The sequence below is a fragment of the Pan troglodytes genome, chromosome 20, assembly GCF_028858775.2.
Source record: "Pan troglodytes isolate AG18354 chromosome 20, NHGRI_mPanTro3-v2.0_pri, whole genome shotgun sequence".
In the NCBI taxonomy this organism is placed as follows: domain Eukaryota; kingdom Metazoa; phylum Chordata; class Mammalia; order Primates; family Hominidae; genus Pan; species Pan troglodytes.
In genome coordinates, this window is record NC_072418.2 from 23,110,746 (window position 1) to 23,137,950 (window position 27,205).

At 39.0% G+C, this 27,205-nt stretch overlaps 1 protein-coding gene across 4 annotated transcripts in view; it reads left to right on the plus strand.

Annotated features, from left to right (window-relative positions):
* The first annotated feature begins 335 nt into the window (after positions 1 to 335).
* ZNF626 (zinc finger protein 626) overlaps positions 336 to 27,205 on the plus strand; it is a 41,059-nt gene continuing 14,189 nt past the window's right edge. Inside the window, exons 1-4 of one of the 4 annotated variants that reach the window (XM_016937099.3) lie at positions 336 to 498; positions 15,545 to 15,671; positions 16,171 to 16,266; positions 16,506 to 18,895. In XM_016937099.3, the coding sequence (XP_016792588.1) occupies positions 496 to 498; positions 15,545 to 15,671; positions 16,171 to 16,266; positions 16,506 to 16,558 (279 nt within the window). In that variant the 5' untranslated portion in view covers positions 336 to 495 and the 3' untranslated portion in view covers positions 16,559 to 18,895. Of the gene's footprint in view, positions 1,520 to 15,544; positions 15,672 to 16,170; positions 16,267 to 16,505; positions 18,896 to 27,205 lie in introns of those variants that run through there. The other 3 variants (XM_016937098.3, XM_063801428.1, XM_063801429.1) reach the window with 3 other exon arrangements.

Genomic DNA, 27,205 nt, shown 5'->3' on the forward strand with positions numbered 1-27,205 from the left:
TTGCCAAAGTAAAAGTTGATTTTCTCTTGAACAAAAATTTTATGTATTATTAATATGAGAGCAAAATACTTCTGTTCACCTTTCGAATACATTCAAAAAGAGAGAGAGTAAAGAAAAGATAGAATTCTCCCATGCTCTGGGGTGGGCCTGGCTCAGCTCAGGAAGGAAGCCCTGCCTGAAAAGGCTGCAGCTTAGGCTGTCACTCTTTCTTCACTCAGCTCAGCGTCTGATCACATCTACTGTCACTCAGGGCCTCAGGGGGCGGGGCCTTAAGCATTATCCAATCAGGGATGGTGGGCTGGAAACCATCCAATCAGGAACGCAGCTGGAGCGAAGAGGACGGTTTCCGGGTTTGGTGCGGCCTTTGTCTCTCGCTGCAGTCAGAGCTCCAGGTCTGGTTCTTACTGCTCTTAAAGGCACAGGCTCTGTGGCCCCGTGTCCTGCAGGTATTGGGAGATCCACAGCTAAGACACCGGGACCTCCTGAAAGCCAAAAATGGTGAGAGTGAGGGTCCGACATCCCGAGAGAGGAGAGGGACTGGTTGGAACCGGTGAAAAGTGGCTGTGGCGGGACTCAGGCCTCCCCGCAGTCAGCTCCACAGTCTGCTCCCCCAGTTCTCCTTGCTCAGCTCGGCCTCAGTCCTGTTCAGCCATAAAATGGCAGCTGCGCTGACAGCCGGCCCCCGGGCGTCTTGTCTCTTCACTGCGCGGTGACTACCCTGGCCTGGAGCCCTCTCTGGGCAGCTCTGCACCCGCAGCGTGGCGTCTCTCCCAGATTGTTCAGGGACCAGGGGAGGGTGGGCAGGGGAGAATCCTGACTCGGGGTGCGGGTTCATGAATGGGAAGAGCTTTGTTCCTTTGGGTTGACAGTTTCTCTTTTCTCCTATTAAAAATTTATGGGGCCGGACGCTGTGGCTCACGCCTGTAATCCCAACGTTTTGGGAGGCCGAGGCGGGCGGATCACTTGAGATAAAGAGGTGTTAGGACAACTAAGTTCCTTTTAAATGACTCAACTTTCTGGTCATAAGTTGTAAAAGTTGTAAATCAACCCTACCTCTTCTTCTACCTACCCCCTTTTCCTTTTCTCGCAAATCGCGCATTTACTTTATTTGGAAAAAGTTTGGGTCTAAGCTTACCGGGATCAGCTTAGATTGTGCGGTCTGATCCCAGCCAATAGGGGATGGAAACAAAAACAGGAACTGCATTAGGGTTCAAAACCCCTTCCTGGCTGGGCGCGGTGGCTCAAGCCTGTAATCCCAGCACTTCGGAGGCTGAGGCGGGTGGATCACGTGGTCAGGAGTTCTAGACCAGCCTGGCCAACGTGGCGAAACCCGTCTCTACTAAAAATACGAAAACTATCGGCGTGTTGGCACGTGCCTGTAGTACCAGCCACTTGGGAGGCTGAGGCACGAGAATTGCTTGAACCCGGGAGGCGGAAGTTGCAGTGAGCTGAGATCCAATCATCGCGCTCCAGCCTGCGTGACAAAGCGAGACTCCGGCTCAAAAAAAAGAAAAAAAAAGTAAGCATCTTAAAAATTCCTTTATGTAAACACTGTGAGTAATTTCACTGGATTTTCTAACACTTAGTTTCAAAAACCAAGTGAATAACTCTGATGTGGACATTAAAGCTTGAACCTAGTGACTCCAAGCTAAGGCTAATATTAAGCCTGCAACAGGGTATTTTTTTTTTTTTTTTTTTAGACACAGTGTCGCTTTTGGTGCCCAGGCTGGAATGTAATGGCGTGATCTCGGCTTACTGGGTTCAAGCGATTCTCCTACCTCAGCCCCACCAGTAGCTGGGATTACAGGCATGCACCATCACGCCCGGCTAATTTTGGTGTTTAGTAGAGACGGGTTTTCTCCATGTTTGTCAGGCTGGTCTTGAACTCTCTGCCTCAGGCCCGCTTCGGCCTCCCAAAGTGCTGGCATTATCGGTGTGAGCCACCGCACCCGGCCAACAGGAGGTTATTAAAGGCCCTGTTAGTTTTTTCTGGGGAGTCTCCCTTGCGGATATCTCAAGACTGCTCACCCCAGCCAGGGAAGGAGCCTTCATTCTGAAAGAAGCTACAAAGCCCTGGAAAGCTGGGGCCCCACAGGCAGATGCAGTTAAGATTAAGATGAAAGGAAACTGGGAGGGTCTTACTGGTAATGATGTTGTTATGGTTTTGAGGCACTTTTTACGCTTTCTAAAATAAGAATGTAAGATTTATGGAAAAAAAAAAACAAAAATGAATTCCTAAGAAGTATTGCAACAGGAAGAAGTACCAGCTAACTAAAAAATCTTTATGGGTTGCAAAAATGTAGGCAGAAAAGGGCTTTTCTCCTACATTGGAGATGGCTTATCTCCATCCCTCACTAGCCTGAGGGATGGAGATAAACTTAAGTAAAGTTTGATTAAGAAATATTTTAGGCTGAGCGCCAAGGCTCAGGCATGTAATCCCAGCAGTTTGGGAGGCCTAGGCGGGCGGATCACCGCAGGTCAGGAGTTTGAGACCAGCCTGGTCAACATGGTGATAACCCTGTGTCTACTAAAAATACAAAAATTAGCTGGTAGTTGTGGTGGCCACCTGTAATGCCAACTACTTGGGAGGCTGAGGCAGGAGAATTGCTTGAACCATGGAGACAGAGGTTGCAGTGAGCTGAGACGGTGCCAAGGCACTCCAGCCTGGGTGGCCGAGCGAGACTCCATCTCAAAAAAAAAAATTATTTTGACCACTGAAGACAAATTCAGCTGAATTTCTTAATGAGAAAAAGGAGAAAATGTACAGAGTGTGTGTCTGGCTGTGTGATAGGTAAGAAAAGAGAGCACCATCTAAGTCATAATGAGAAAGGCGTTTCTTTCCATATACTGTTCCTGGAGCACACAAAAGGTGGAGAATTTTATTAATCACAAATATTTTCCAGGATTTTCTATGTGTTTCATCTTTCCCCATCTCTTTTCTTTGTTTTATGCATTTCTTCCATTTGGCTTTTCCTGGGCTGCATCTTTTATATGAAACCGGTAAACATAACTACAATGTTTTGCTGAGTTCTGTAAGTAGCTGTACCAAATTATTGAACTTCAGGGAGGTTTTGGGAGTCCTCAGTTTTCAAACAGTAGCTCAGAAGCATAGATGGGCCTATGGGGTTTTTGATTGGCCTCTGCAGTGAGGACAATGTTGTGGGACCCAGCCCTGGATCAGGGTCTGTGCTGACTCTAGGTGGTGTCAGAATTCAATTATTAGGCAATGAGTTGGTTTTGGAGAATTGTTTGATATTCAGCAAACTCTATAGATTTGGTGCCAGAAAAAAGATATCACTGGGGCCAGACCTGGAACAAAGCTCTGGGTATTTGAAAATGGGAGGCTCTGCTCTCCTGTACACAGGCTGTCACACTGCCTGTTGTCCTGTGATTTAAGGTCTTCTTCCAGGGTGACAGAAGACTGAAAACTTAGAGGAAAGAGTTCTGATGACAGACCCTGTTTTCTTGTAGCTGCCACCACAGGATTCCCACCCACTCCTAAACACACACAGTAGACATTGACATGTCCTCACTCCTCCCAGTACTGGGCACCACCCTCAGGAACTTCACCATGGCATTTTTTGATCCTAGTGTTTCTTGCCAAGAACCCAAAAGTCTCTACAGGTCTCCTGGCATATCCCCACCCCTAGATACAGAATCTGCCGCACCAACCTGTTTTTTCCACCAACCTAAGGTTCTGGACCTCCCGGTTATAATCTCATCTGTCTGCATGCAAACAAAGATAAATCAGAAAACAGCCCCACCTGGGCCACTATCTGTAATGAAAATCAGTCCATTCACCTACATTGCACTCTCTCCCACGCAGGGATTTTTTTTTTTTCTTTTTTTAGCTTTGATTTTTGGTTGGGTGTACACTTGTGGGTTTGTTATACAACTAAAATTATGTCATGGGGGTTTGAAGTGCAGATTATTTTGTCACTGAGGTACTAAGCATACCACCAAACAGGTATGTTTTCTGATCCTCTTACTGCTCCCACCCTCCCCCCTCAACTAGGCCTCAGTGTCTGTTCTGTTTGTGTTCATGTGTTCTTATTACTTACTCTTACTTATAAATAATAACATGCATTTGGTTTTCTGTTTCTGCATTAATTTTCTTTTTTTTGTTTGTTTTTTGTTTTGTTTTGTTTTTTTGAGATGGATTTTTGTTCTTGTTGCCCAGGCTGGAGTGCAATTGTGCCACCTCGGCTCACCGCAACCTTCGCCTCCTGGATTCAAGCAATTCTCCTGCCTCAGCCTCCTATGTAGCTGGGATTAGAGTCGCATGCCACCACACCTAGCTCATTTTGTATTTTTAGTAGAGAGGGGTTTCTCCATGTTGGTCAGGCTGGTCTTGAACTCCTGAACTCAGGTGATTATCCCACCTCGGCCTCCCAAAGTGCTGGGATTACAGGCGTGAGCCACCATGCCTGGACTCCGCATTAGTTTTCTAAGAATAATTGTCTCCAGCTTCATCAGTGTTATTGCAAAGGACATGGTCATTTTTTTTTTAATGGCCACAGAGTATTCCATGATGTTTATATACCATATTTTGTTTTTACTAAATCTTTTATTCTATTTTATTTTTGGAGACAGGCTTATTGCCCAGGCTAGAGTGCCATAGCATGATATTGGCCTACTTTAGCTTCCATCTTTCAGGCTCAAGCAATTCTCTACTACCTCATCCTCCCAAGTAGCTGGGACTACACGTGTGCATTACCACGCCTGGCCAATTTTTCATTTTGTATTTTCTGTGGAGACAGGATTTTGCCATGTTGACCAGGCTGGTCTCAAACTTCTAAGCTCAGGCAATCCACCTGCCTCGGCCTCCCAGAGTGCTGGGATTACAGACATGAGCCACCGCATCTGACCATACCATATTTTCTTTATCTTGTCTACCAGTGATAGGCATTCAGGGCCTGTCCACGTCTTTGCTATTGTGAATAGTGCTGCAATGAACATGCGTGTGAATATGTCTTTATAATATAATAATTTATATTTCTTTGGCTATATACCCAATTATGAGATTCCTGGGTCAAATTGATAATTCTGTTTTTAGTTATGTGAGGAATCACCACACTGCTTTTTACTGTTGTTGAACTAATTTACACTGCCACCAGAAGAGTATAAGCATTCCCTTTTCTCTGCAACCTTGCCAGCATCTGTTATTTTTTGACTTATGAAAAACAGCCATTCTGATGGGTGTGAGGTGGTATCTCATTGTGGTTTTTCTTTTAATTTCTCTAATGACTAGCGATGACCTTTTTTTTTTTTTTTTAATAATGCTTGTTAGCCACATGTATGTCTTCTTTTGACAAGCATCTGTTCGTGTTGTTTGCCTACTTTTTAATGAGATGTTTGCCTTTTTCTTGTAAACTTGTTTAAATTCTTAATAAATTCTGTATGTTAGACCTTTGTCATAGACAACGTTTGCAAATATTTTCTTTTATTCTGTAGGTTGTTTGTTTGAGCTATTTATAGTTTCCTTTGCTGTGAAGAAGCTCTTTAGTTTAAATAGGTCCAATTTGTCAATTTTTGCTTTTGTTGCAATTGCTTTTGGTAGCTTCATCATGAAGTCTTTGCCAGGGTCTATATCTAGAATGTTATTCTCTATGTTATCTTGCAGAGTTTCTTATAATTTTAAGTTTTTCATTTAAGTCTTTAATTTATCTTGAGTTGATTTTTGTTTATGGTGTAATGAAGGGGTCCAGTTTCAGTCTTCTACATAGTGCTAGGTAGTTATTCCTGCACCATTTATTAAAGAGAGAATTCTTCCCATATTCCTCTTGTCAGCTTTGTCAAAAATCTGATGAGTGAAGGAGGGTGACATTATTTCTGGGCTCTCTATTCTGTTGTGTTGGTCTTGTGCACTTACGGATTTCATATATCTTTCTCTCTTCTGGTTTTTCCCCTATAAACATTATTTCAAGTGCATACAGTGTGCTAATTTCAGATGTCCAAGAGTTCAAACTCTTTAAAAAGTTCCCAAAAAAAATTTTGCTATTCCCTCTTTTCTTTTTTCTTTTTTTTTTTTTTTTTTTGAGGCAAAGTCTCGCTCTGCCACCCGGGCTGGAGTGCAGTGGCGCGATCTCGGCTCACTGCAACCTCTGCCTCCTGGGTTCACGCCAATCTCCTGCCTCAGCCTCCCAAGTAGCTGGGACTACAGGCGCCCGCCACCATGCCCAGCTAATTTTTTTGTTCTTTTTTTTGTATTTTTAGTAGAGACGGGGTTTCACGATGTTAGCCAGGATGGTCTTGATCTCCTGACCTTGTGATCCACCTGCCTTGGCTTCCCAAAGTGTTGGGATTGCAGGCATGAGCCACCGTGCCTGGCCGCTATTCCCTCTTTTCTTAAGGGATTTAGAATATATGTAGATATTTTTCTCTGCTTGTTTGAAATATATGTAAATCATGTCAACAGCTAAATAAAAGTTTTGTCATTTTTTCTGACTCCAGATTATTTTAAGTACTTAAGATGTATTGCTTTGTTTTTGGTTCTGAAAAGTTTATTTTTTTGATTTTTATTCCTTTAAGGTAGACACAGATTTGTTTAGATACAAGCTCATTTTAAGAGCACACAGAAGCTTAGCACAAAGATAGGAGTAAAGGTAGCAATACAGAATAATAAAGACTAAATGATACTCAGTTTCTTTGACAGAAACCTGATAATCCAAGGTAACTATCCAATATTTGCAGGCTGAAGTACTTATACTGCGAAAGCAAGAACAGTTCAGGGTATAAACTGAACAGTTGAGTCTGTAGTTGTACCTTGCTTTCTGTTTATTATTTCAGAGCAGTTAGCAGTTATCTTTGTAGATAATCTGCATTCATATAAATTAAACCATATTTTCATTTTTTTTTTTGAGACAGTCTCACTCTGTTGCCGAGGCTGGAGTGCAGTTGTGTGATCTCTGCTCACTACAGATGCTGCCTCCCAGGTTGAAGTGATTCTCCTACCTCAGTACCCTGAGTAGCTGGGTTTACAGGCATGCATCACCATGCCTGGCTGAATTTTTGTATTTATAGTAGAGATGGGGTATTACCATGTTTGCCAGCTTGAACTTGAACTGCTGACCTCAGGTGATCCACCCACCACAGCCTCCCAAAGTGCTGGGATTACAGGCGTGAGCCATAAACAGTATTTTCTAAAATAGTATGAATACAAAGCCACAATATTTACTTTGAATTAATCACTTAAATGGTTATTTTAATACTGTTATTTATGCTTTTGAAATATAAAATGTTTTAACTGAAGTATGGATTTTTTTTTTTTTTTTCCGGAGTCTCACTCTGTCGTCCGGGCTGGAGTGTCACCATCTCGGCTCACTGCAAGCTCTGCCTCCCGGGTTCATGCCATTCTCCTGCCTCAGCCTCCCGAGTAGCTGGGACTACAGGCGCCTGCCACCACGCCCGGCTAATTTTTTTGTATTTTTAGTAGAGACGGGGTTTCACCGTGTTAGCCAGGATGGTCTCAATCTCCTGACCTCATGATCCGCCCACCTCAGCCTCCCAAAGTGCTGGGATTACAGTGTGAGCCACCGCGCCTGGCCTCTGTTGCCCAGGCTGGAGTGCAGTGGTGCGATCTTGGCTCACTGCAACCTCCGCCTCCGAGGTTCAAGCAATTCTCCTGCCTCAGCCTCCCAAGTAGCTGGTAGTACAGTTGTGAGCCACCAGGTCTGGCTAATTTTTTTATATGGTTTTTGTAGAGACAGGGTTTCACTATATTGGCCAGGCTGGTTTTGAACTTCTGACCTCGTGATTCACCTGCCTCAGCCTCCCAAAGTGCTGGGATTACAGGCTTGAGCCACTGCGCCTAGCCTAACTGATGTATGGTTTTAATTTTTCTAATGCTACATACATTATGACTAGTTCATTAAAATTGTTCATACTTAGATATTTATATCTAATATCCAAAGAATATTTACAACCAAATTGTTACGGTTAGTAGATATTAGTCAGACATGTTTATTACTTTATTCATTCAGGATAATTATGAGGAAACACAATTTTAGTATCTTTTATTTCACTAAATTTGTATGCTGCTGTTACAGGACAAATAAAGACAGGTGATGTGGCCACCCAAAAACTATAGTAGCTCTTCAATTAGCTATGTTGCAAGTTCTAATATATTCCAGTATATGAACACAGTCAGATTCTATTTTTTCATCAAAATGTGTTGTTGGAAGTTGTAAGATGTATTTCAATATAGACCCCCATTCAATGGCTAGGAGAGGAGAGAACAGCAGAGATGGAAATGAAACTTTATAAAATTCTTCTGAAAATATGTCCCTGTTCTTTTCCTTTCTTTTTTTCTTTTTTTTTTTTTTTTTGCTGGGAGGGCAGGGGACAGAGTCTCACTCTGTCCCCCAGGCTGGAGTGCAGTGGTGCTATCTGGGCTCACTGCAACCTCTGCTTCCCAGGTTCAAGCGATTCTCCTGCTAAACTACCACCTGTTATAAAGAGGTGAAAAGTTTATTTGTCATTGAATATAAGTAATTAGCATACACAGATGGCCTCTTAAATCTCCAGGTGAATTTAGGATGAACTATGTATGACATGGTGCTGGAAATTCTTCCACTTGTGAACTAATTATGGTGACCATCTTTCTATCTTTGCAGTCTCTTAAGCAGATTGACTGATGCATGTCACATTCAAGTTTAATTGTGTAATAAAACCATTTTCTTTCTGTTCTGTTATTGTGGAGTTTCTCTGGGGCTGGAGAAAATTTTTCTTTTAATTATTGTTTCCAAACAGTCTAGAATTACCAGACATGATATAAACACGTAAGGGCCAACCAGAATTTACTCGAGGGGACATTCCCTCTCAGGCTTCCAGTCAATTCACACTTGTGCAGAAAAGTGCATGCCATACCCTAAATGTGCAGGCAGAATTGTGTTTCTGCCTATTTGTTATCTATAGTCCTCTACAGTCACTTCTAGAGAGTCTAGATCAGATTTCTATAAATTTCACAGGGCAGCAATCAATCATTTTACCTCTTTCAGTGACTCTTTTATCTTCAAACCTGAAACTGATTGAGAGACCATGGGGCCAACAAACCCAAGTAGAGTAACGTGTGTAGTGAGTAGACATGTAGACAAGAAAATCTCCATTTCTTTCTTCCTTCTCTTGCTAAAAAGCTCACAAATGTGCGGGTAACATGCGTGCTACTCCAGCCACTCAAGCCCTAAATCTGCAGCTCCATATTTTGAATCCAGGTCTTGAGATTTGGGAATTAAAAAACTTTTATCTGAAAAATGCAAGTCCTTTTAGTTATCAAACTCAGAGACGTTAAAATAAAAGTGCAATTATGTCTTTCTCCTCCCTTTGAATTCTGTATTCATCTTTTGAAACTGTTCACTATTGCCACATGTAGCTATAAATTAAACTAATAATGCTACATTGGACACTATATCCCATACCCTAAACTATAATGATATGTATCTAATCAATAATCAATGTTATTTTTGTAAATAAATAGAAATTTCTGACAAACAATTTTGCCCACTCTCTGTGTTTCTCTTATTGTCTTTACAAATCTTCTTGTAAATGCTGCTACTCAAAGTGTAGATTCCAGGCAACTTTAATCTTTGCTCGCAGGTTATATATAATCTGTAAACTTTACCCAAATAAACTGTCTACTTATATTCATGTTGTGTCAGCTTTTTTTTTTTTTTTTCATGTAGACTTATCATTTAGAATGTGCTAGAGCAGCCTCTATGGGGGGGATCTCTCCTTCGTTTGTACTCCACTTGCTGTAACACCAAAGGATGCAGAGCCAGGTGGATCCTACCTAGAATCTGCAGATAACATCTGGCCTCTGCCTGGGATTTACAAAAAAGGACCGGACTTTGGATAGAGAATGTACAGAAAACTAAGAAAAGGCATTTTCTGCATTGTGAGATGTCAACCTAGACAGCTTACAGCTCCCATCTGGGAGTGTGGCTCTGTGAGATTTTTCACATCTTGTTCATTGACCTGCTACAGTGATGTGAGAACCTCCAGAAGGAAATAGAATCTGATGACAGAATATGTGTAAGTGTAAAAAAAAAGCATCTTAAGAGTGAGAGAACAAGGCCACAAAATATCCAGAGTTATGACCACAACTATATTTACCTGTAAAATGTGATACTGGAGTAAAGTATTTGTGTTCTTTCTCTTACACAAGAGCTAGCAAATCGGGACAGGTGATCCAGGTTCTGGAGCTCCACCAAGGCAGTTCTATTTCCTATTTAGAATCAGCCTGAGTCTCTCTAGCCTGGCTTATCATTGGGCCACCAGCCCCAGGTCACTGGGAATTCTCTCACAATCATCTAGTGGTCTTTGAGGGATTTGAGGATGTCCAGAGCAGAATTGTGTCAGGCTGACAAGAGTGGTTAATTCTGCTTCTTTCTCAGTGTAAGAGAAATGAATCATCCTGTTTGTTCATCCCCTCATACAAGAGGTGTCTTAGGTTGGTACCCAGATGAGAGTTTCTCCAGTTTCCTGGTACTGGGATGATAAACAAGGAGGAGATCTGGAGACCCAAACAGATAAACTAGTAGCTTCCATTTCATATGACCGTTAAAATAAAACATGAAGCAGCCATGGTTCCTACAATCCAGAAACTTAGTCTAGACTAGCAACTAGATAAATACTTGAATTATGCATCATATGGTTGGTATAACAAATAGATATGTCCAAAATATTGGGCATTATTTGCCCCTTTATATTGTTGTGACTTCTGATGTCTATACTTGAAAGGATATTTATGAACAGAAGAATTGTTGTTATAATTTCTTTTTTTTTTTTGATATGGAGTTTCCCTCTGTCACCCAGGCTGGAGTTCAGTGGCACAATCTCAACTCACCACAAACTCTGACATTTGGGTTCAAGTGATGATCCTGCCTCAGCCTCCCAAGTAGCTGGGATTACAGGTGCCTGCCACCACACCCAGCTAATTTTTGTAATTTTAGTAGAGACAGGGTTTCAAAATCTTGGTTAGTCTGGTCTTGAACTCCTGACCTCGTGATCCACCTACCTCAGCTTCCCAAAGTGTTGAGATTACAGGCATGAGCCACCGGGCCCAGCCGTATTTCTATTTCTTTCATCCTGTTAAGTGAACATATTTGTTTCCTAATAAACTTACCCTAGAAAACGTTAAGGGATTTGTTTAAATTGCATATTAGCATATAATATAAAGTTGACAGGGCAGTGGCTAGAAAAGATTAAAATTACACAGACTCTGGGATTTAAGTTTATTTTAGGTAAGTTTAGAAAAAACAAAACTGGAAATACCCCAGTGACATAGAGAACAGAATTCTACATATGGTCCACTTCCTGACCCAGTTCTGTTGAGATTCACCCGTTTTGGAGGCCTTATTTACGTCTGACCCTACCCTGGAGTCTTGTCTCACAGGTAGAAGAGGTCAGAGTTTTGGCTGGTGAATCCTGTTGTCTTTCTAGAGCTGGTGCTTACAATTTCCTGAAATCCAAAAGCAGATAAATGGGAAAAATAAATTATGTGTTATAGGGTCTTAGTTTTTAAATTTTATATTAAAACCAGTGTTTGCAGAGACATTCTATTTAGGGACTTGTTTTCCATTCCTGCATATCCAGTAATTGCTCCACAAGTCACAAAAATGTAAATATAAACAATAAAATTTTCTCTGAACTACATTAAACTCTTGCTTTCCATATTTCTTTCATCTGTCTATATTTAGTTTTAATTTTTTACGGTTTTTTTTTTAACAAATTTGATGGCAGAGAAACAGAAGAAGCAATAAAAATGCTGGGCCCTTTATCTAAATCCTGAAAATTATTATACACTTAGTACCGGCTCCCAGGGTGTTATGAGAATTAAATCACGTAATATGTTATGCCCAGCACAGTGCTCTGTATCATACTCTTGAGCACATAGTACCTGCTTAATAAACATTGCATTAGTACATGTGTACATGTTGTTTTTTAAATCCAGACTTCTTCAGACATTGCTGCCTTCTGTTTTTTCTGTAAACTTTAAAGAACCAGCAAAGGATATAAAACTTTTGGATGGAGATGGGTTGTCCTTATTTGTACGAGAAGTATTTGGTTGTGACAAGAGTGCTAAGTGTAAGAGACCTTGTGCTGTACCTGCTTTCTCTAACTAATGCTAATGTGCCAAGGGGCGGGGGAGCAACATCAGCATTGAAAGGGAACTTGTTTAAAACACCCATTCACGGACCCTTTTCAAACCTCCAGAGTAACATTACATAAATTAGGGCCAAAATTACCAAGTGGTTTATAAGCTCATTAAAGCTTGAGAGAAAATGCTTAGCTCCGTGGTTATCAACCCAGGCTTCTCATTAGAATCACATGGCCAATTTGCAGAAATTCCTTGTGTCCTCCGCACAGCTTCTGTTTATTGTTCTGGGTGGAAGCATCCATGGAGTCCCTTATGTGACTCTAAGGTGAGACCAGAACCAAGTATGAGGGGTTCAAAATACATTCATGAGAGTTAAGTTCCACCTTTGCCCTAAAGGGTGGTCACAGGGCCTGTTCCGTTTGCGTTTGGTAGGGACAGGTCAGTGTGGCGCTTATTTCCATTACTGTAGCAGAAATGGCTGGTGTCCGTGGCAGGGGAGAGCATCTGAGGACAGCAAAGAGAAATTTATATTTTTATCTTCATGGAGCAGCTCATTGTTCCTGAATGTCTTCTGTTGTAAAGGACAGAAATGGGTGGACTTTTTCTGTCTTTGTTTTTCTGCCAGTTGATGTTATGCTAGCAGGTAAACATGTACTGACACCTTTAAAGACGTAGTCTCAAGATAACAGGTGTAACTTGTCTAGAGAATCTCATCTGAGAAGGAATCCAGAGAAGGAGGAGAAAGAAAAAAAAGTGGCTTTTCTTCAGGTAAACGTGTCAGATGAAGAGCTATGTCGACTCTGCCTCCTGGACTGCCATGCGTTTAGTACCCACAAACCTTTACTTCTCTACTTGTGTTTTTCCTCCCTAATGAGTTTGGCTTAATTACTTCTTTAAATTCTTACGATAGTCAAGAGTCTGAAAAATATTTCTTTCCTATATTTCAGAGCCTTCTCCTTATTCTCTGCATCATAGCTTCTTATATGCCATGCAGAATTCTCAGCAAGAATTTATGATCTGCAATATTAAAAATGTTCCCTTTGTGGCTGTTGAACATGGAAAGATGTGGATACTTAAGATTTCTATTGGGGAAAACTGTGGTCCTTAGTAAAGATGGAGAACATGTAATGTTGAGGCTCCAGCTGTGTGTTCCGTTAGCTCTATGCAGAAGAGGATTAAGAAAATGCTAATTTAGGCCAGGTTCCGTGGCTCACACCTATAATCCCAGCACTTTGGGAGGCTGAGGCAGGTGGATCATGCAGGACATCGAGACCATCCTGGTCAACATGGTGAAACTCTGTCTCTACTAAAATACAAAAAATTAGCTGGGCTTGGTGGCAGGCGCCTGTAGTCCCAGCTACTTGGTAGGCTGACGCAGGAGAATGGCGTGAACCTGGGAGGCGGAGCTTGCAGTGAGCGGAGATTGCGCCACTGCACTCCAGCCTGGGCAACAGAGCCAGACTCCATCTCAGAAAAAAAAAAAAGAAGAAGAAAATGCTTATTTAAATGGGATGGCATTTATTACCCAGAAAGTTCTGAAAAAAATTATTAGGAGATACCTGCTCTTTAGGATGCTAAATGAAGCCTACTTAAAATTACTACTAAAAGTTACTGAACATAGAGTTGTCTGTATTTTAAAGTTTGTATACAACTGATGATTCTTTTTTATTTTTTCTTGACATGGAGTCTGGCTTTGTCACTGAGGCTGGAGTGCAGTGGCATGATCTCGGCTCACCACAACCTTCACCTCCCAGGTTCAAGCAATTCTGCCTTAGCATGCTGAGTAGCCAGGATTGCAGGTGCTTGCCACAACACCCGGTTAATTTTTGTATTTTTAATAGAGATGGGGTTATACCATGTTAGTCATGCTGGTCTCGAACTCCTGACCTTGTGATCCTCCCGCCGCAGCCTCCCAAATTGCTATCACAGGCATGAGCCACCATGCCTGGCCTAAAACTGATGTTTATGGTTACATTCAGACTATAATTTACTTTTTTTGGGAGGAATATTACAACAGTGATGCTGTGTTCTTCTGTGTGCATTAGCACATCATAAAAATTTGTCCTAGGCCGGGCGCAGTGGCTCACACCTGTAATCCCAGCACTTTGGGAGGCCGAGGTGGGTGGATCACGAGGTCAGGAGATCGAGACCATCCCGGCTAACACGGTGAAACCCTGTCTCTACTAAAAATACAAAAAAATTAGCCAGGCATGGTGGCGGGCGCCTGTAGTCCCAGCTACTCGGGAGGCTGAGGCAGGAGAATGGCGTGAACCTGGGAGGTGGAGCTTGCTGTGAGCCGAGACTGCGCCACTGCACTCCAGCCTGGGCGACAGAGCAAGACTCCGTCTCAAAAAAAAAAAAAAGAAAACCATTGTCCTCGTGCAGTTAACAGTTAATGCATTAACCATTAATTAATTGGTTAAAGATCTCTGGGACATATTTTTTTCACTATAGAGTTAATTATTTTTCCTCTTTATTACGTATCTTTATGCAGCTGATGTGCATAAACCATCATATTTAATCTGGCAACTGTCCTTATTTTTTTTTCTACACATGTTTCTTTGGTAAATGAGGGCTGTTATGTTTGTTTACAGACTAGAAAAAGTGGGAAAAACACAGGCTCTTCCACTTACTAAATGTTTGACAAAATATCCTTCTTGGGCCAAAGACATTGGCATTACTGGTGAGCTTATTAGAAATTCATCAAATTGGCCAGGCATGGTTTCTCCACCTGTAATCCCAACACTTTAGGAGGCCAAAGTGGGCAGATCACCTGAGGTAGGGAGTTCAAGACCAGCCTGACCAACATAAACACCATCTCTACTAAAACTACGAAAAAAATTACCGGGTGTGGTGATGCATGTCTGTAATCCCAGCTACTCAGGAGGCAGAGGCAGGAGAATTGCTTGAACCCGGGAGGCGGAGGTGGCGGTGAGCTGAGATGGCACTATTTCACTCCACCTTGGGCAACAAGAGCGAAACTCCATCTCTAAATAAATAAATAAATCAGACTTTATTCCAGATCTTCTGGGGGAAAAAAAACCTGCATAACGATGTCTTCAGCTTATTGTACATATTAAAACTTTAGAGATGCCTTCTAACTAAACATGTCTTTTCCATCTGAAAAATATTCACAACTCATTCTGTATAATGTAACTATAGCACTGAAAAATTTACATGTTCCTGTTCTTGCCCTTAATTTTATACTTTATTATCTAGAAACATACATGAATTGATGTTGTGGATCTTATGCTGCTCTTTCTTCTCAGAGTTAGAGAATACATTAGAGAATATTTCTGTTTTGAAATCATTTTATTGGATAATTTTAGTCAGTCCTATAAGTCAGAACCAGTTCTCTTTACTCTCTTATTTCACCTTAAATCAAATTAAAAATTCCGCCCATGGCCACTTGGTAAAAATGTGTGTGTGTGTGTGTGTGTTTTTCAGGGACCATTGCAGTTTAGAGATGTGGCCATAGAATTCTCTCTGGAGGAGTGGCATTGCCTGGACACTGCACAGCGGAATTTATATAAGGATGTGATGTTAGAGAACTACAGAAACCTGATCTTCCTTGGTGAGGATAACTTGAGTACATAATATACCCTATAGATTTTATTTATTTATTTTTTGTAGAATGTTTTTTAGTAATTTATTCTTTGCATAAAAGAGTTTCAGATCCCCATTTTCCAGAAAATCTTCAGAATTTGTTCGTTTAGAAAAGAATTTCTTCAACATGTTTTATCTTAATCCAAACTTTCCACATTCCTGAGTTGAGCTGTATTTTTCACTCTAAATTAGTGGTAATTCCAGAAATTTAGTGGCATAAAATATTGTTGCTCCACCTGAAAATCTAATTGCCACCCCCAATTTTTGATTCAGTAGTACCAGGTAGTAAAATTAAGAAACCTACAAATTGAAAGTATTTTCTAATTATTTAGAAATTTCTGTTACAACTTAGTATTTTTGTATTAATTTACTAGAATATTTTATCACATCCTCTGTGCTGAGCACATTACTAGCTTGTAATTGGAGAACATAAGCAAGATTTATGTTATTTATTTTTAATAAAACAGGTATTACTGTTTCTAAGCCAGACCTGATCACCTGTCTGGAGCAAGGAAGAAAACCTTTGACTATGAAGAGAAATGAGATGATAGCCAAACCCTCAGGTAGGTGCGAGTGAAAATGAATACAACAGATGACACAGATAAGGGGTCCCAAGGTCAAAGAGAAAGCCAGTCCTTAAAGTGTGATTTGGGGAGCTGTGTTCCAAAGGAAATAGTTCTTGGGCAGCTATTTTTTGTTTGTTTGTTTGGTTGGTTGGTTTTTTCTTTTTTAATTTTGCTTACAAAGGGGCATCTTCTGTCTTATGCTTTTAAATTCTCTAAGAATTTTCCTTTTCTTTCAGTGAGCTTCCTTCAAGTTCACAGTGAGAGCCAAAGTCCTCTTCATGACATATAAGAGACTGCACAATCTGGCTGCTTTTCCATAATTTTGGGGACGCACAAATGTCTGCATGATTTTGAGAAACTAAAATTACTCTCAAAGTTCTCTTTTTGCATCAGATCTGAAATGTCTGAGAGTAATAGTTTCTGTTGAATTTTTTTTTGTTCATTTTTCTGCACAGTCCATTCTGTTTTTATTACTATCTAGGCTTGAAATATATAGTTTGAAATTATGACATCCTTCCTCTTTGTTATTTTCCTCATGATTGCTTTGGCTATTCAAAGTTTATTTTAGTTTCATGTAAATTTTTGAATTGTATTTTCCATTATTGTGAAAATAGTACCACTGCAATTTTAATAGGAAGTTTATTGAATCTATAGATTACTTTGGATAATATGGCACTTCAATTAATATTCATTTTTTCAATTCATAGACAAAATATTTTAAAATTTATTTGTATCTTTTCTAATTTTTCCTTTTTTTATTGTAAAGATTTTTTACCTCCTTGGTTAATATTTTCCTCAGAAATTTATTATTTAAGGTATAGTCAATAAAATTTTCTTCCTCTATTTTGTCAGATAGTTTAAGTGTATGAAACCATAGATATACTTGTATGTTAATTTTATATTTTGCTAATTTACTGAGTGTATTTATTAGTTTAGAGAGGTTTTAATGTACTGTTTATGGTTTTTTAAATATAAGATTACTTATTTTTTAATTTCAATGGATTTATTTATTTCTTTGACTAATTCTTCTGCCCATACTTCCAGTGCTACATTAAAATAGAAGCATTGAAAATGGGCACAATATAGTTTTGTATTGGTGTTTGAATTTGATGGAGCAGACACCTCTTCAAGTTTTCATAAACTGATTTTAGATTGTAAAGATTTTCTTTTATTGGGCCCTTAGGGTGATGAGATGCCCTCTGAATTTGTAGTGAAGAGGGTTTGTAGCTTGGTCACAAGGCTGCTGGGTCTCCACTAGGTTTCATCTTCAGTTGGCTTGTTACAGGGGCTTGGGTAGTTGTAATTTCCATTTTATTTTTGGACAGACTGCATATCCTTTAGGACTTTGCTCTGTAGGGCAGACACTAGGGCATGTTTTTGCAGTCAGGTCTGCATATGCTGGGCCTTAAATCAGGATGTGGATGAGTGTGGCTTTCAGTGAGTACCAGAGAGATTTCCTCAGGTAACTGTGTGGGTTTCTATATAGGCAGAACTGACCATGAACTGTGGCTCGTGTAACTGAAACTGAGTCAGTGAACTGTTTCAGGGACCATGGTAAAGGCCAAGGTATGCAGGCCTGCCTACATGGCTGTAAATAGATGCCTTCCTCCAGGTCTCTGGAATAGCAGGACCTCTGCCAGACTCTGGCTTGGGAGGAGTTTGTGGTGGCTACAGAGTAAGTTCAGAATTCTCAGTGGGACCAAGTTGGGTGAACCGTATCCTGGTCTGTAGCCAAGAACAGGGGTCCTGTAATTTCCCACCTGAATGAGGGCCTGCCTTCTGAATAGAACACGTCTCAAACTTAAGCTTTAATAGGGTTTCACAACTGCATCCCTGGATCTCAAATCTCTCTTAGAGGCACTTATTTTGGAGATGACTTCTTGCTACATAACCAAGGCTGGTCTCAAAATCCTGGCCTGAAGCATTTCTCTCCAACAGTAATGTACCATGTAGCTGTCGTTACAGGTGTGAACCATAATGCCTGGTTGTCTCATAAAGTCATTTTTGGTCAGGGATGGCTGACTTTTTTTGCTATAAGGGGATTTGAAAATAGAGCACTTTTATTATTTTCATCTTACTGATGTCACTCTCCTTATACCTTTTTTCTTTCTATATTCTATTTCAAATTTGTAATTTTAGATTCAGTTATTTAGGATAATATGCTAGAATTTGCATGGTATGCTGAAAGTAAATTAGATAATTAGTAAGCACTCCATATTTATGAAAATAGTTACTAAATAGTTATAGTTACTAACTATAAACATAAATAGTTACTAGTTATAAGTAGTTATAAAATTATGGAATTTTCATCTACTTTCTTCACCCTGTATATAAATAATAAGAGTTTATTTCCTAATATTTGTTTTACATATCAGAGGGTCTAACCCTATTCTCCAAAATATATACATATTTTTTTCTGTGTTTAACAATGTAAGGCTATTCTTTGCTTCTAAAGTTAGAATACAGCAGTTTCGTTTTGTGTAAGAATAGCATATATTTAAAACATAAAAAGAAACTCCAGTTTCTTTTAAATGCTAATTTATTAAAAGTTTCTGATTAGAATCTATTTATAATTATACTGCATATTCTCAAAATTTTACTGCTACACAGTGCATGCCAATGATTCAAAATACCTGTATATGATGAGTACATAATACTAGTTAAAGATTGCAGTTACTTCAACAAATTTTTTTTTTTTTTTTTTTTTTTTTTTTTTTGAGAAGGAGTTACCCTCTCTCATCCAGACTGGAGTGCAGTGGTGTGATCTTGGCTCACTGCAACCTTCACCTTCCGGGTTCAAGCAGTTCTCATGCCTCAGCCTCCCAAGTAGCTGGGATTACAGGCATGTGCCACTATGCCTGGTAATTTTTGTATTTTTAGTAGAGATCGGGTTTCATCATGTTGACAGACTGGTTGACCTGACCTCAGGTGATCCGCCCGCCTCAGCCTCCCAAAGTGCGAGACTACAGGCATGAGCCACCGCGCCTGGCCTGACAAATTTTCGTAATGATACTTCCATGTGTTACACCAGATTTTATGAGTAAACATTTGTCTTATTGTTTGAAGTTCTGTATTAGCATGTTTCTTCAGTGTAGTTTTTTTGTTTGTTGTTGTTTGTTGTTGCTGCTGCTGCTGTTGTTGTTTTGAGAGGAAGTTTCGCCCTGTTGCTCAGGCTAAAGTGCACTGGCGCGATCTCAGCTCACTGCAACCTCCGCCTTCCAAGTTCAAGCCATTCTTCTGCCTCAGCCTCCCGAATAGCTGGGACTACAGGCACGCCACCACCCCCGGCCAATTCTTGCATTATTATTCGAGATGGTGTTTCACCATATTGTTCAGGCTAATCTCAAACTTCTGACCTTGTGATCTGCCCACCTTGGCCTTCCAAAGTGCTGCAATTATAGTCATGAGCCACTGCGCCTGGTCTCAGTGTAGGTTTCTTAACATCAGTTTATTGTGCCTATTGGTTTTACTTATGTATTATAATTTTAGAGAATTTGAAATTCTGTTTGTACACTTTAAGTCCATTTGAGGCTTAAGAGATAAATTGCACGTGTCTATCACAATCAGATTACATATGTGTGTGTGTGTTTATCTATAAATATGACCCCAGTTTTAGTTATGGCTTATCTTATATTCTTAGCTGATTTTCGATGGTAGTTTTATCTTGTCTAAGTGAGTAGTCATGAAGATAGTCTTATTTTCAACATGGGTTTAATGATGAATATATATTTCCTTTTGTGAGAGAAACAGTTTTGTGATTTGAAGGTAATTTTCAAAAAGATTAATAATTCTGGATTTTTTTCAGCTTTTTTTTTTTAAACATTGTTTTAAAAACACGTAACATAACATTTACCATCTTAAATTTATTGAAGTGTACATTTCAGGGCCAGGCATGGTTGTGGCTCTCTTCTGTAATCCCAGGATTTTGGGAGGCCAAGACAGGAGGATTCCTGGAGCCCAGAAGTTTGAGACCAGCCTGGGGAACATATGGAGACCCCTTTCTATAAAAAAAAAATTAATAAGAGTCAGGCATCGTGGTGTGCAGCTGTGGTCCCAGCTACATGGGAGATTGAGCTGGAGTCAAAATTGTGCCACTACACTCCAGCTTGGGTGACAGAGTGAGACCCTGTCTCAAAATAAACAAGCTGTTCATTTCAGGCATGTTAAGTATATTCACATTGTTATGCAAAAGACTCCTAGAAATTTTACATCTTGCAAAACTAAAGCTCAATACCCATGAAATAACAACTGCTAATTTTACCCTCTCTCCAGCCCTTGACAGACAAAATTTCCACTTTCTATTTTTATGATTTTGACTACTTAAGGTATCTCATATAAGTGGAATTGTACAGTATCCATAATTTTGTTACTGGATTATTCAAGTGACATAATATTCTCAATGTTTATCTTAAAATGTGACAAGATTGTTTTATTTAAGGTGGAATAATATTCCATTTTATGTATATGTTATTTTTTTGATGTATTTTTAAATCAAGAGACATCTGGGTTGCTTCAGCCTTTTGGCTTTTTTGAATACTGGTATAATAAAGATAGATTTTCAAATATGTCTTCCAGGTCCTGTGTTGCTTTTTTTTTTTTTTTTGAGATGGAGTCTCACTCTGTCACCCACGCTAGAGTGCAGTGGTGTGATCTCGTCTAACTGCAATCTCTGTCTTCTGGGTTCAAGCGATTCTCCTGCTTCAGCCTCCCAAGTAACTGGGATTTTAGGCGCCCACAACAATGCCCAGCTAGTTTTTTGTATTTTTAGTAGAGACAGGGACAGCCTGGTCTCAAACTCCTGGCCTCAGGTGATCTGCCCCTACCTTGGCCTCCCAAATTGCTAGGATTACAGGCTTGAGCCACTGTGCCTGGCTTTTTTTACGTATTTTGGATATAGATTTATAAATGAGAAACATTTATAACTTTTTAAAATAATGACTGCACCTTTGTTATCCACCAACATTCAACTTAGGTTTCATTTTTATTGCATCATCAACAGATTTGGTGTTTTTAAAAAAATTTATAGTGGCCATTCTAATGTGTGTGAGGTGATTTTGTTTGTCATCATGTTTTTTTTTTTTCATTTCTCTATAAACTAGTAATTTTCTGTGTCCTTTCAAATGCTTTTTCTCATTTGTGTACTTTTCTAATAAAAATTTCATTTGTCCATTTCTAAATTAAGTTATTCAACTTCATTGTTTAGTTTTAAGGGTTGTTTATATATTTTGAATATTAATTTCTGTCACATGTAATATGCAAATGTTTTACCCATTTTCTAAGGGATGTTGTTACTCTTGAATTGTTTCTAATATGCAGAAATTTTGAAGTCTAGTGTAAACTTTTCTGTTTCATTTGTTGCTCAGGCATTTAATTTTGTATCTAAGAAAATTGTGCCAAGACCAGTGTCATGTCTTTTTCCCGTATTTTTTTCTAAAAGATTTGTTAGTTATTTTATGTCTAAATATTTTATTAAAAATATATTTTTGTAACATTCAAGGAAATAATCCAACTTTATTTTATCGGTGTTGATATTCACTTTTCAACATCATTTTTTGAAGAGATTATTTTTCTCCATTTTTTACTCATGGCAACTTTGTGGAAGATCATTTCATCATATACAGAAGGGTTCATTTCTGAGCTCTCCATTCTGTTCTTTCATCTGTTTATCTTTGTGTCAGTATCACATTGTTTATGTTCTGTAGCTTTTAACTCTAGATTTTATTGACATTTTGTGAAAAATGAAATTTTTTGACCCCTGAGCAAGAATATGTTGAAGAGTGTGTTTCATATACACAGTTTTGAATTTGCCAGTTTGACTTTTGCTTTTAATTCCTAGTTTCATTCAGTTTTTGTTAGAAAACACACAGTGTGTAATTTTAGTCTTTTTTAAATGATTGTTTTTGTTGTTTTGAGGCAAGATTTTACCGTCACCTCGTGTGAAGTGCAGTGGCATAATTTTGGCTCTCTGTAGCCTCAGCCTCCTGGGCTCAAGTGATCCTTTTACCTCAGTTTTCTGAGTAGCTAGGACTACAGATATGCACTAGATGTCTGTTTAATGGTTGGTTTGTTTGTAGTGTTCGGATCTGACTACGTTGCCCAGGCTGGTCTTAAACTTTTGGCACCAATGGATCCTCTTACCTTGATCTCCCAAAGTGTTAGGATTGTAGACAACAGCCATTTCACCCAATCAGTATTTTTGAATTTAATAAAACTTGGTATGTGTCCTAACAGAATACACCAGATGCAAATAAGAATATTTTGTATTATCTTGGTTTTGACTGGAAAGTTTTGTATGCATCTGTGAAGCCTAGTTGGTCTATAATATGGTTTGGATATCCATGTTCTCCAAACCTCATGCTGCAGTATAAATCCTTAATGTTGGATGTAGGACCTGGTGGGACATGTTTGGGTCACAGGGGCAAATTTCTCATGAATGGCTGGTACATTTTCTTGGTAACCAAAAAGTTTACGCTCTATTGATTCAAATGAGAGTAGATTCCTTAAAAGAACCTGGCTCCTTCACCTCACACTTGCTCTGTCTCTTACCGTATAATACATCCAGTTACTCTTTATTTTTCACCATGATTGTAAGTTTCCTGAGATCTTCCCCAGAAGCAGATGTTGACACACACTTCTTATACAGTCTGCCAAACTGTGAGCCAAATATACCCCTTTTCGTTATAAATAACGTACTCTCAATTATTCCTCTATTTGCAAAATAATTAACATAGTCTATAATGTTTTCTAAGTTTCCTGTTTCTTATTTTTTTTCTGAATTTTCCATTTACTGCAAATGGGGTCTTGATGTCTACAATGATTATGTTGCTATGTGTGTCTTCCTTCATTTTGTCAATATTTGCTTTATGTATTTTGGAGCCCTGATGTTATATATACATATACATATAGAAAGATAAATATTATAGTTATAGATTTCTGCTACATCAACTCACTTTGTCATAATATAATATCAGTCTTTGTCTCATAGTAGTACATGACTTAAAGCATGTTATGTCTAATTATGACTACCCCACTCAATTGTGGTTACTATTTTCATGGAATATACGTTTTTCCATTCTGTTACTTCAGCCTATTTGACTGAATGCTAAAATGAGTCTCTTATAGGCAGCATACTGATTGCTTTTTAAAAAAACCACTCAGGCTTTCTATTTCTTTTTCTCTATATAATTTTATTTATTTATTTATTTATTTAGACATGCAGTTTTGCTCTTGTTGCCCAGGCTGCAGTGCAATGGTGCAATCTCAGTTCACTGCAGCCTCCATCTCCTGGGTTTAAGCAATTCTCCTGCCTCAGCCTCCAGAGTAGCTGAGATTACAGGCGCCCGCCACCATGCCCAGCTAATTTTTTTATATTTTTAGTAGAGACAGGGTTTCACCGTGTTGGCCAGGCTGGTCTTGAACTCCTGACTTCAGATGATCTGCCCATTTCGGCCTCCCAAAGTGCTGGGATTACAGGCATGAGCCACCACGCCTGGCCTCATTTATTTTTGAAATAGGGCCTCACTCTGTCAACCAGGCTGATTTGCATGTCTCACTGCTATCCAGACCTCCCAAACTCAGATTATCCTCTCATTTTAGCCTCTCAAGTAGCTGGGTTACTAGTATGTGCCATCACACCCAAATAGCTTTTTTGTATTTTTTGTAGAGACAGAGTTTTGCCATGTTGCCCAGGCTGGTCTTGAACTCCTGGGATCAAGTGATCAGCCTACGTTGGCCTTCCAAAGTCCTAAGATTACATTTTATTTTATTAAGTAGTTTAATTAATTTATATTTAAAATGATTGCTTAAAGAAATGAAGTTGTTATTTCCAGTTATGTTATTATTTTGTGTGTTTCTAGTAGTTTTATTTTTCTCATTTCCTGTTTTACTTTCTTAATTTTTATTTTATTTTGTACTGGCATGCATTATTTTTTATTTTCTTTTGCATACTTTCTATAAATATTATCTTTGTAATCATCTTGAAAGCTGGAGATTACATACATCTTAAAGTTAAAACAATATGTTTTAATTTTATAACAACTTCAATTTAATACAAAAACTATGTCTCTACATTTTCCAGTTTTTTATTGATATTAAAATTATTTTATATGGTATATTAACAAATTTAGGCAGAATTTTTTTTTTTTTTGAGACAGAGTGTCACTCTGTTGTCCAGGCAGGAATGCAATGGCACAATCTTGGCTCACTGCAGCCTCCATCTCCCAGGTACAAGTGATTCTCCTGCCTCAGCCTCCCGTGTAGCCGGGATTACAGGTGTGCACCACTATGCCCGGCTAATTTTTGTATTTTTAGTAGAGACAGGGTTTCACCATGTTGGCCAGGCTGGTCTTGAAGTCCTGGCCTTGTGATTCCCCCCTTGGCCTTCCAAAGCACTGGGCTTACAGGCATGAGCCACTGCGCCCAGCCGATTTATGCACATTTACATATTGTTTTTTATATTCTATAAAAGAACTTTAAAGGTTTTATGAATAATCATTTCGATTTTGTTTTTTGTTTTGTTTTGTTTTGTTTTTTGAGATTGAGTCTCACTCTATGGCCCAGGATGGAGTGTGGTGGGCACCATTGCACTGGGCCTTTTTTTTTTGTTTTTTTGAGATGGAGTCTTTCTCTGTCACAGGCTGGAGTACTGGGGCATGATTTTGGCTCGTTACAATCTCCACCTCCTTGATTCAAGAAATTCTCCTGCCTTGTCCTCCTCAGTAGCTGGGACAACAGGAATGCGCCACCATGCCCAAATAATTTTTGCACTTTTAGTACAAACGGTGTTTCACCATGTTATTCAGGCTGGTCTTGGACTCCTGACCTCAGACAATCCACCCACCTTGGCCTCCCAAAGTGTTGGGATTACAGGCGTGAGCCAGGGAGCACAACCCTGTATATTATATCTTGTAGGACTGTGCCAATGGTGATGAACAGTCTCAACTTTTATTTTGGAAAGTCTTTATTTTTATATTCTTTTTGAAGTAAAATAATTTTGAATCGAGTATTACTGGTTAGAAGTTTTTGTTGTTGTTACATCAAAATTTGGGAAGTTCTCAGCTTTTTTTTTTTAAATCTTCAAGTAACCTCTGTATTACTTTACCTTATATTTTAAGAGTCCTTTCATGAATACATTGATCTACTTGTTTTACATCCCATGTTTTAATTTTTTTGTAATTTAATATTTTGTGTTATGTATTTTTGGGAATGTCACATCACATCATTTAATTATGTGTTGATTTTTTAGTTTATATTATAATTGTATATAACAATATTTTTTTAGTTTATAATTGTATGTAACAATATTTAACTGTACAATTTAAGACAGTGAAGAGCAAAATTAAATATGAAAAAGCCGTGTATCTATTGCCAATATAATTGTTTCTGTGTTTCTTTGCCTGTATAAATATTATCCCTGTAGCTTTGTGTCACTTGTATATTTGTTTTGTAGGTATGGTGTAACAGGTTTTTGGTTTTGGTTTTGGTTTTGGTTTTTTTGAGAGGGAATTTCACTCTTGTTATGCAGGCTGCAGTACAATGGTGGGATCTCAGCTCACTGAAACTTCCAACTTCTAGGTTCATGCCATTCTCCTACCTCAGCCTCCTGAGTAGCTGGGATTACAGGAATGTGCCACCACACCCGGCTAATTTTGTACTTTTAGTAGAGACAGGGTTTCACCATTTTGGTCAGGTTGGTCTCAAACTCCTGACCTCAGGTGGTCTGCCTGCCTCGGCCTCCCAAAGTGCTGGGATTACAGGCATGAGCCACTTCGCCTGGCCTGTAACAGTTTTTTTAATCCTGTCTAGGTGAGTAGTCATAAAATCTCTCCCAATTTCGGCATCTATTTATTTTTGAATCTATATTAATTTTGTGCCAGAGAAACATTTTTGGATTTGAAGATAATTTAAAAACAATAATTACTCTATATCTCTTTTAGGTATTATTGTTTATTTTTACTTATGTGTTATGTGTCAAAAACACATAACAAAATTAACAATAAAATTTTCTAGGCTGGGCGTGGTGGCTTATGCCTGTAATCCCGTCACTTTCAAAGGCCGAGGTGGGTGGATCACGGTGTCAGAAGATTGAGACCATCCTGGCCAACATGGTGAAACCCTGTCTCTACTAAAATACAAAAAATTAGCCAGGCGTGGTGGCGCTCACCTGTAATTCCAGCTACTGAGAAGGCTGAGGCAGGGGAATCACTTAAACCCAGGAGGCGGAGGTTGCAGTGAGCTGAGATAATGCCACTGCAGTTTTGCCTGAGAGTTAGAGTGACAAGTATATATTTCTAAATATTCAGTTTGGTCATATTAATTATATTGACATTGTTATGCAACATCACTAGAATGTTTTTATCTTGCAAAGCTAAATCTCACTACACATTAAACAACTACCAATTCGTCCAATTTCTTGGCACTTTTCAAACACCACTCTGTTTTCTGTTTCTAGGAGTATAACTGCTTTACATATCTCATATAATCTCTGTCTTTTTCTGGCTGGCTTATTTTATTTTGCATAATGTCATCAATATTTATCTTAATAGTTAGACTATTTTCTGCTATTTGAAAACTGAATGAGATTCCAGTATTTTTCTACCTACTGAATGATTTGATGACAGAAATTTGTATTGTTTTAACCTATTGGCTTTCAGTAACAATGCTGCAATAATTATATGAAAGCTAACATATGTGCTGCATTCTGTTTTATTGTTCTACTTTTTTACTTTTATACTCATACCAAATTGTTTTAATTCTGTAGCTTTTTGATGTGTTTAGAAATCAGAAATTGTAATGCCTCCAACATTATTCCTTGAAGATTATTGAGTGTACTTTATTATCTCTTTAGATTCCATATACTTTTGGATTTGCTGTTTTTATTCAAAAGTGCAATGAGAAATTTGAAAAATGGTGCATTAATTCTGTAGATTAAATTGAA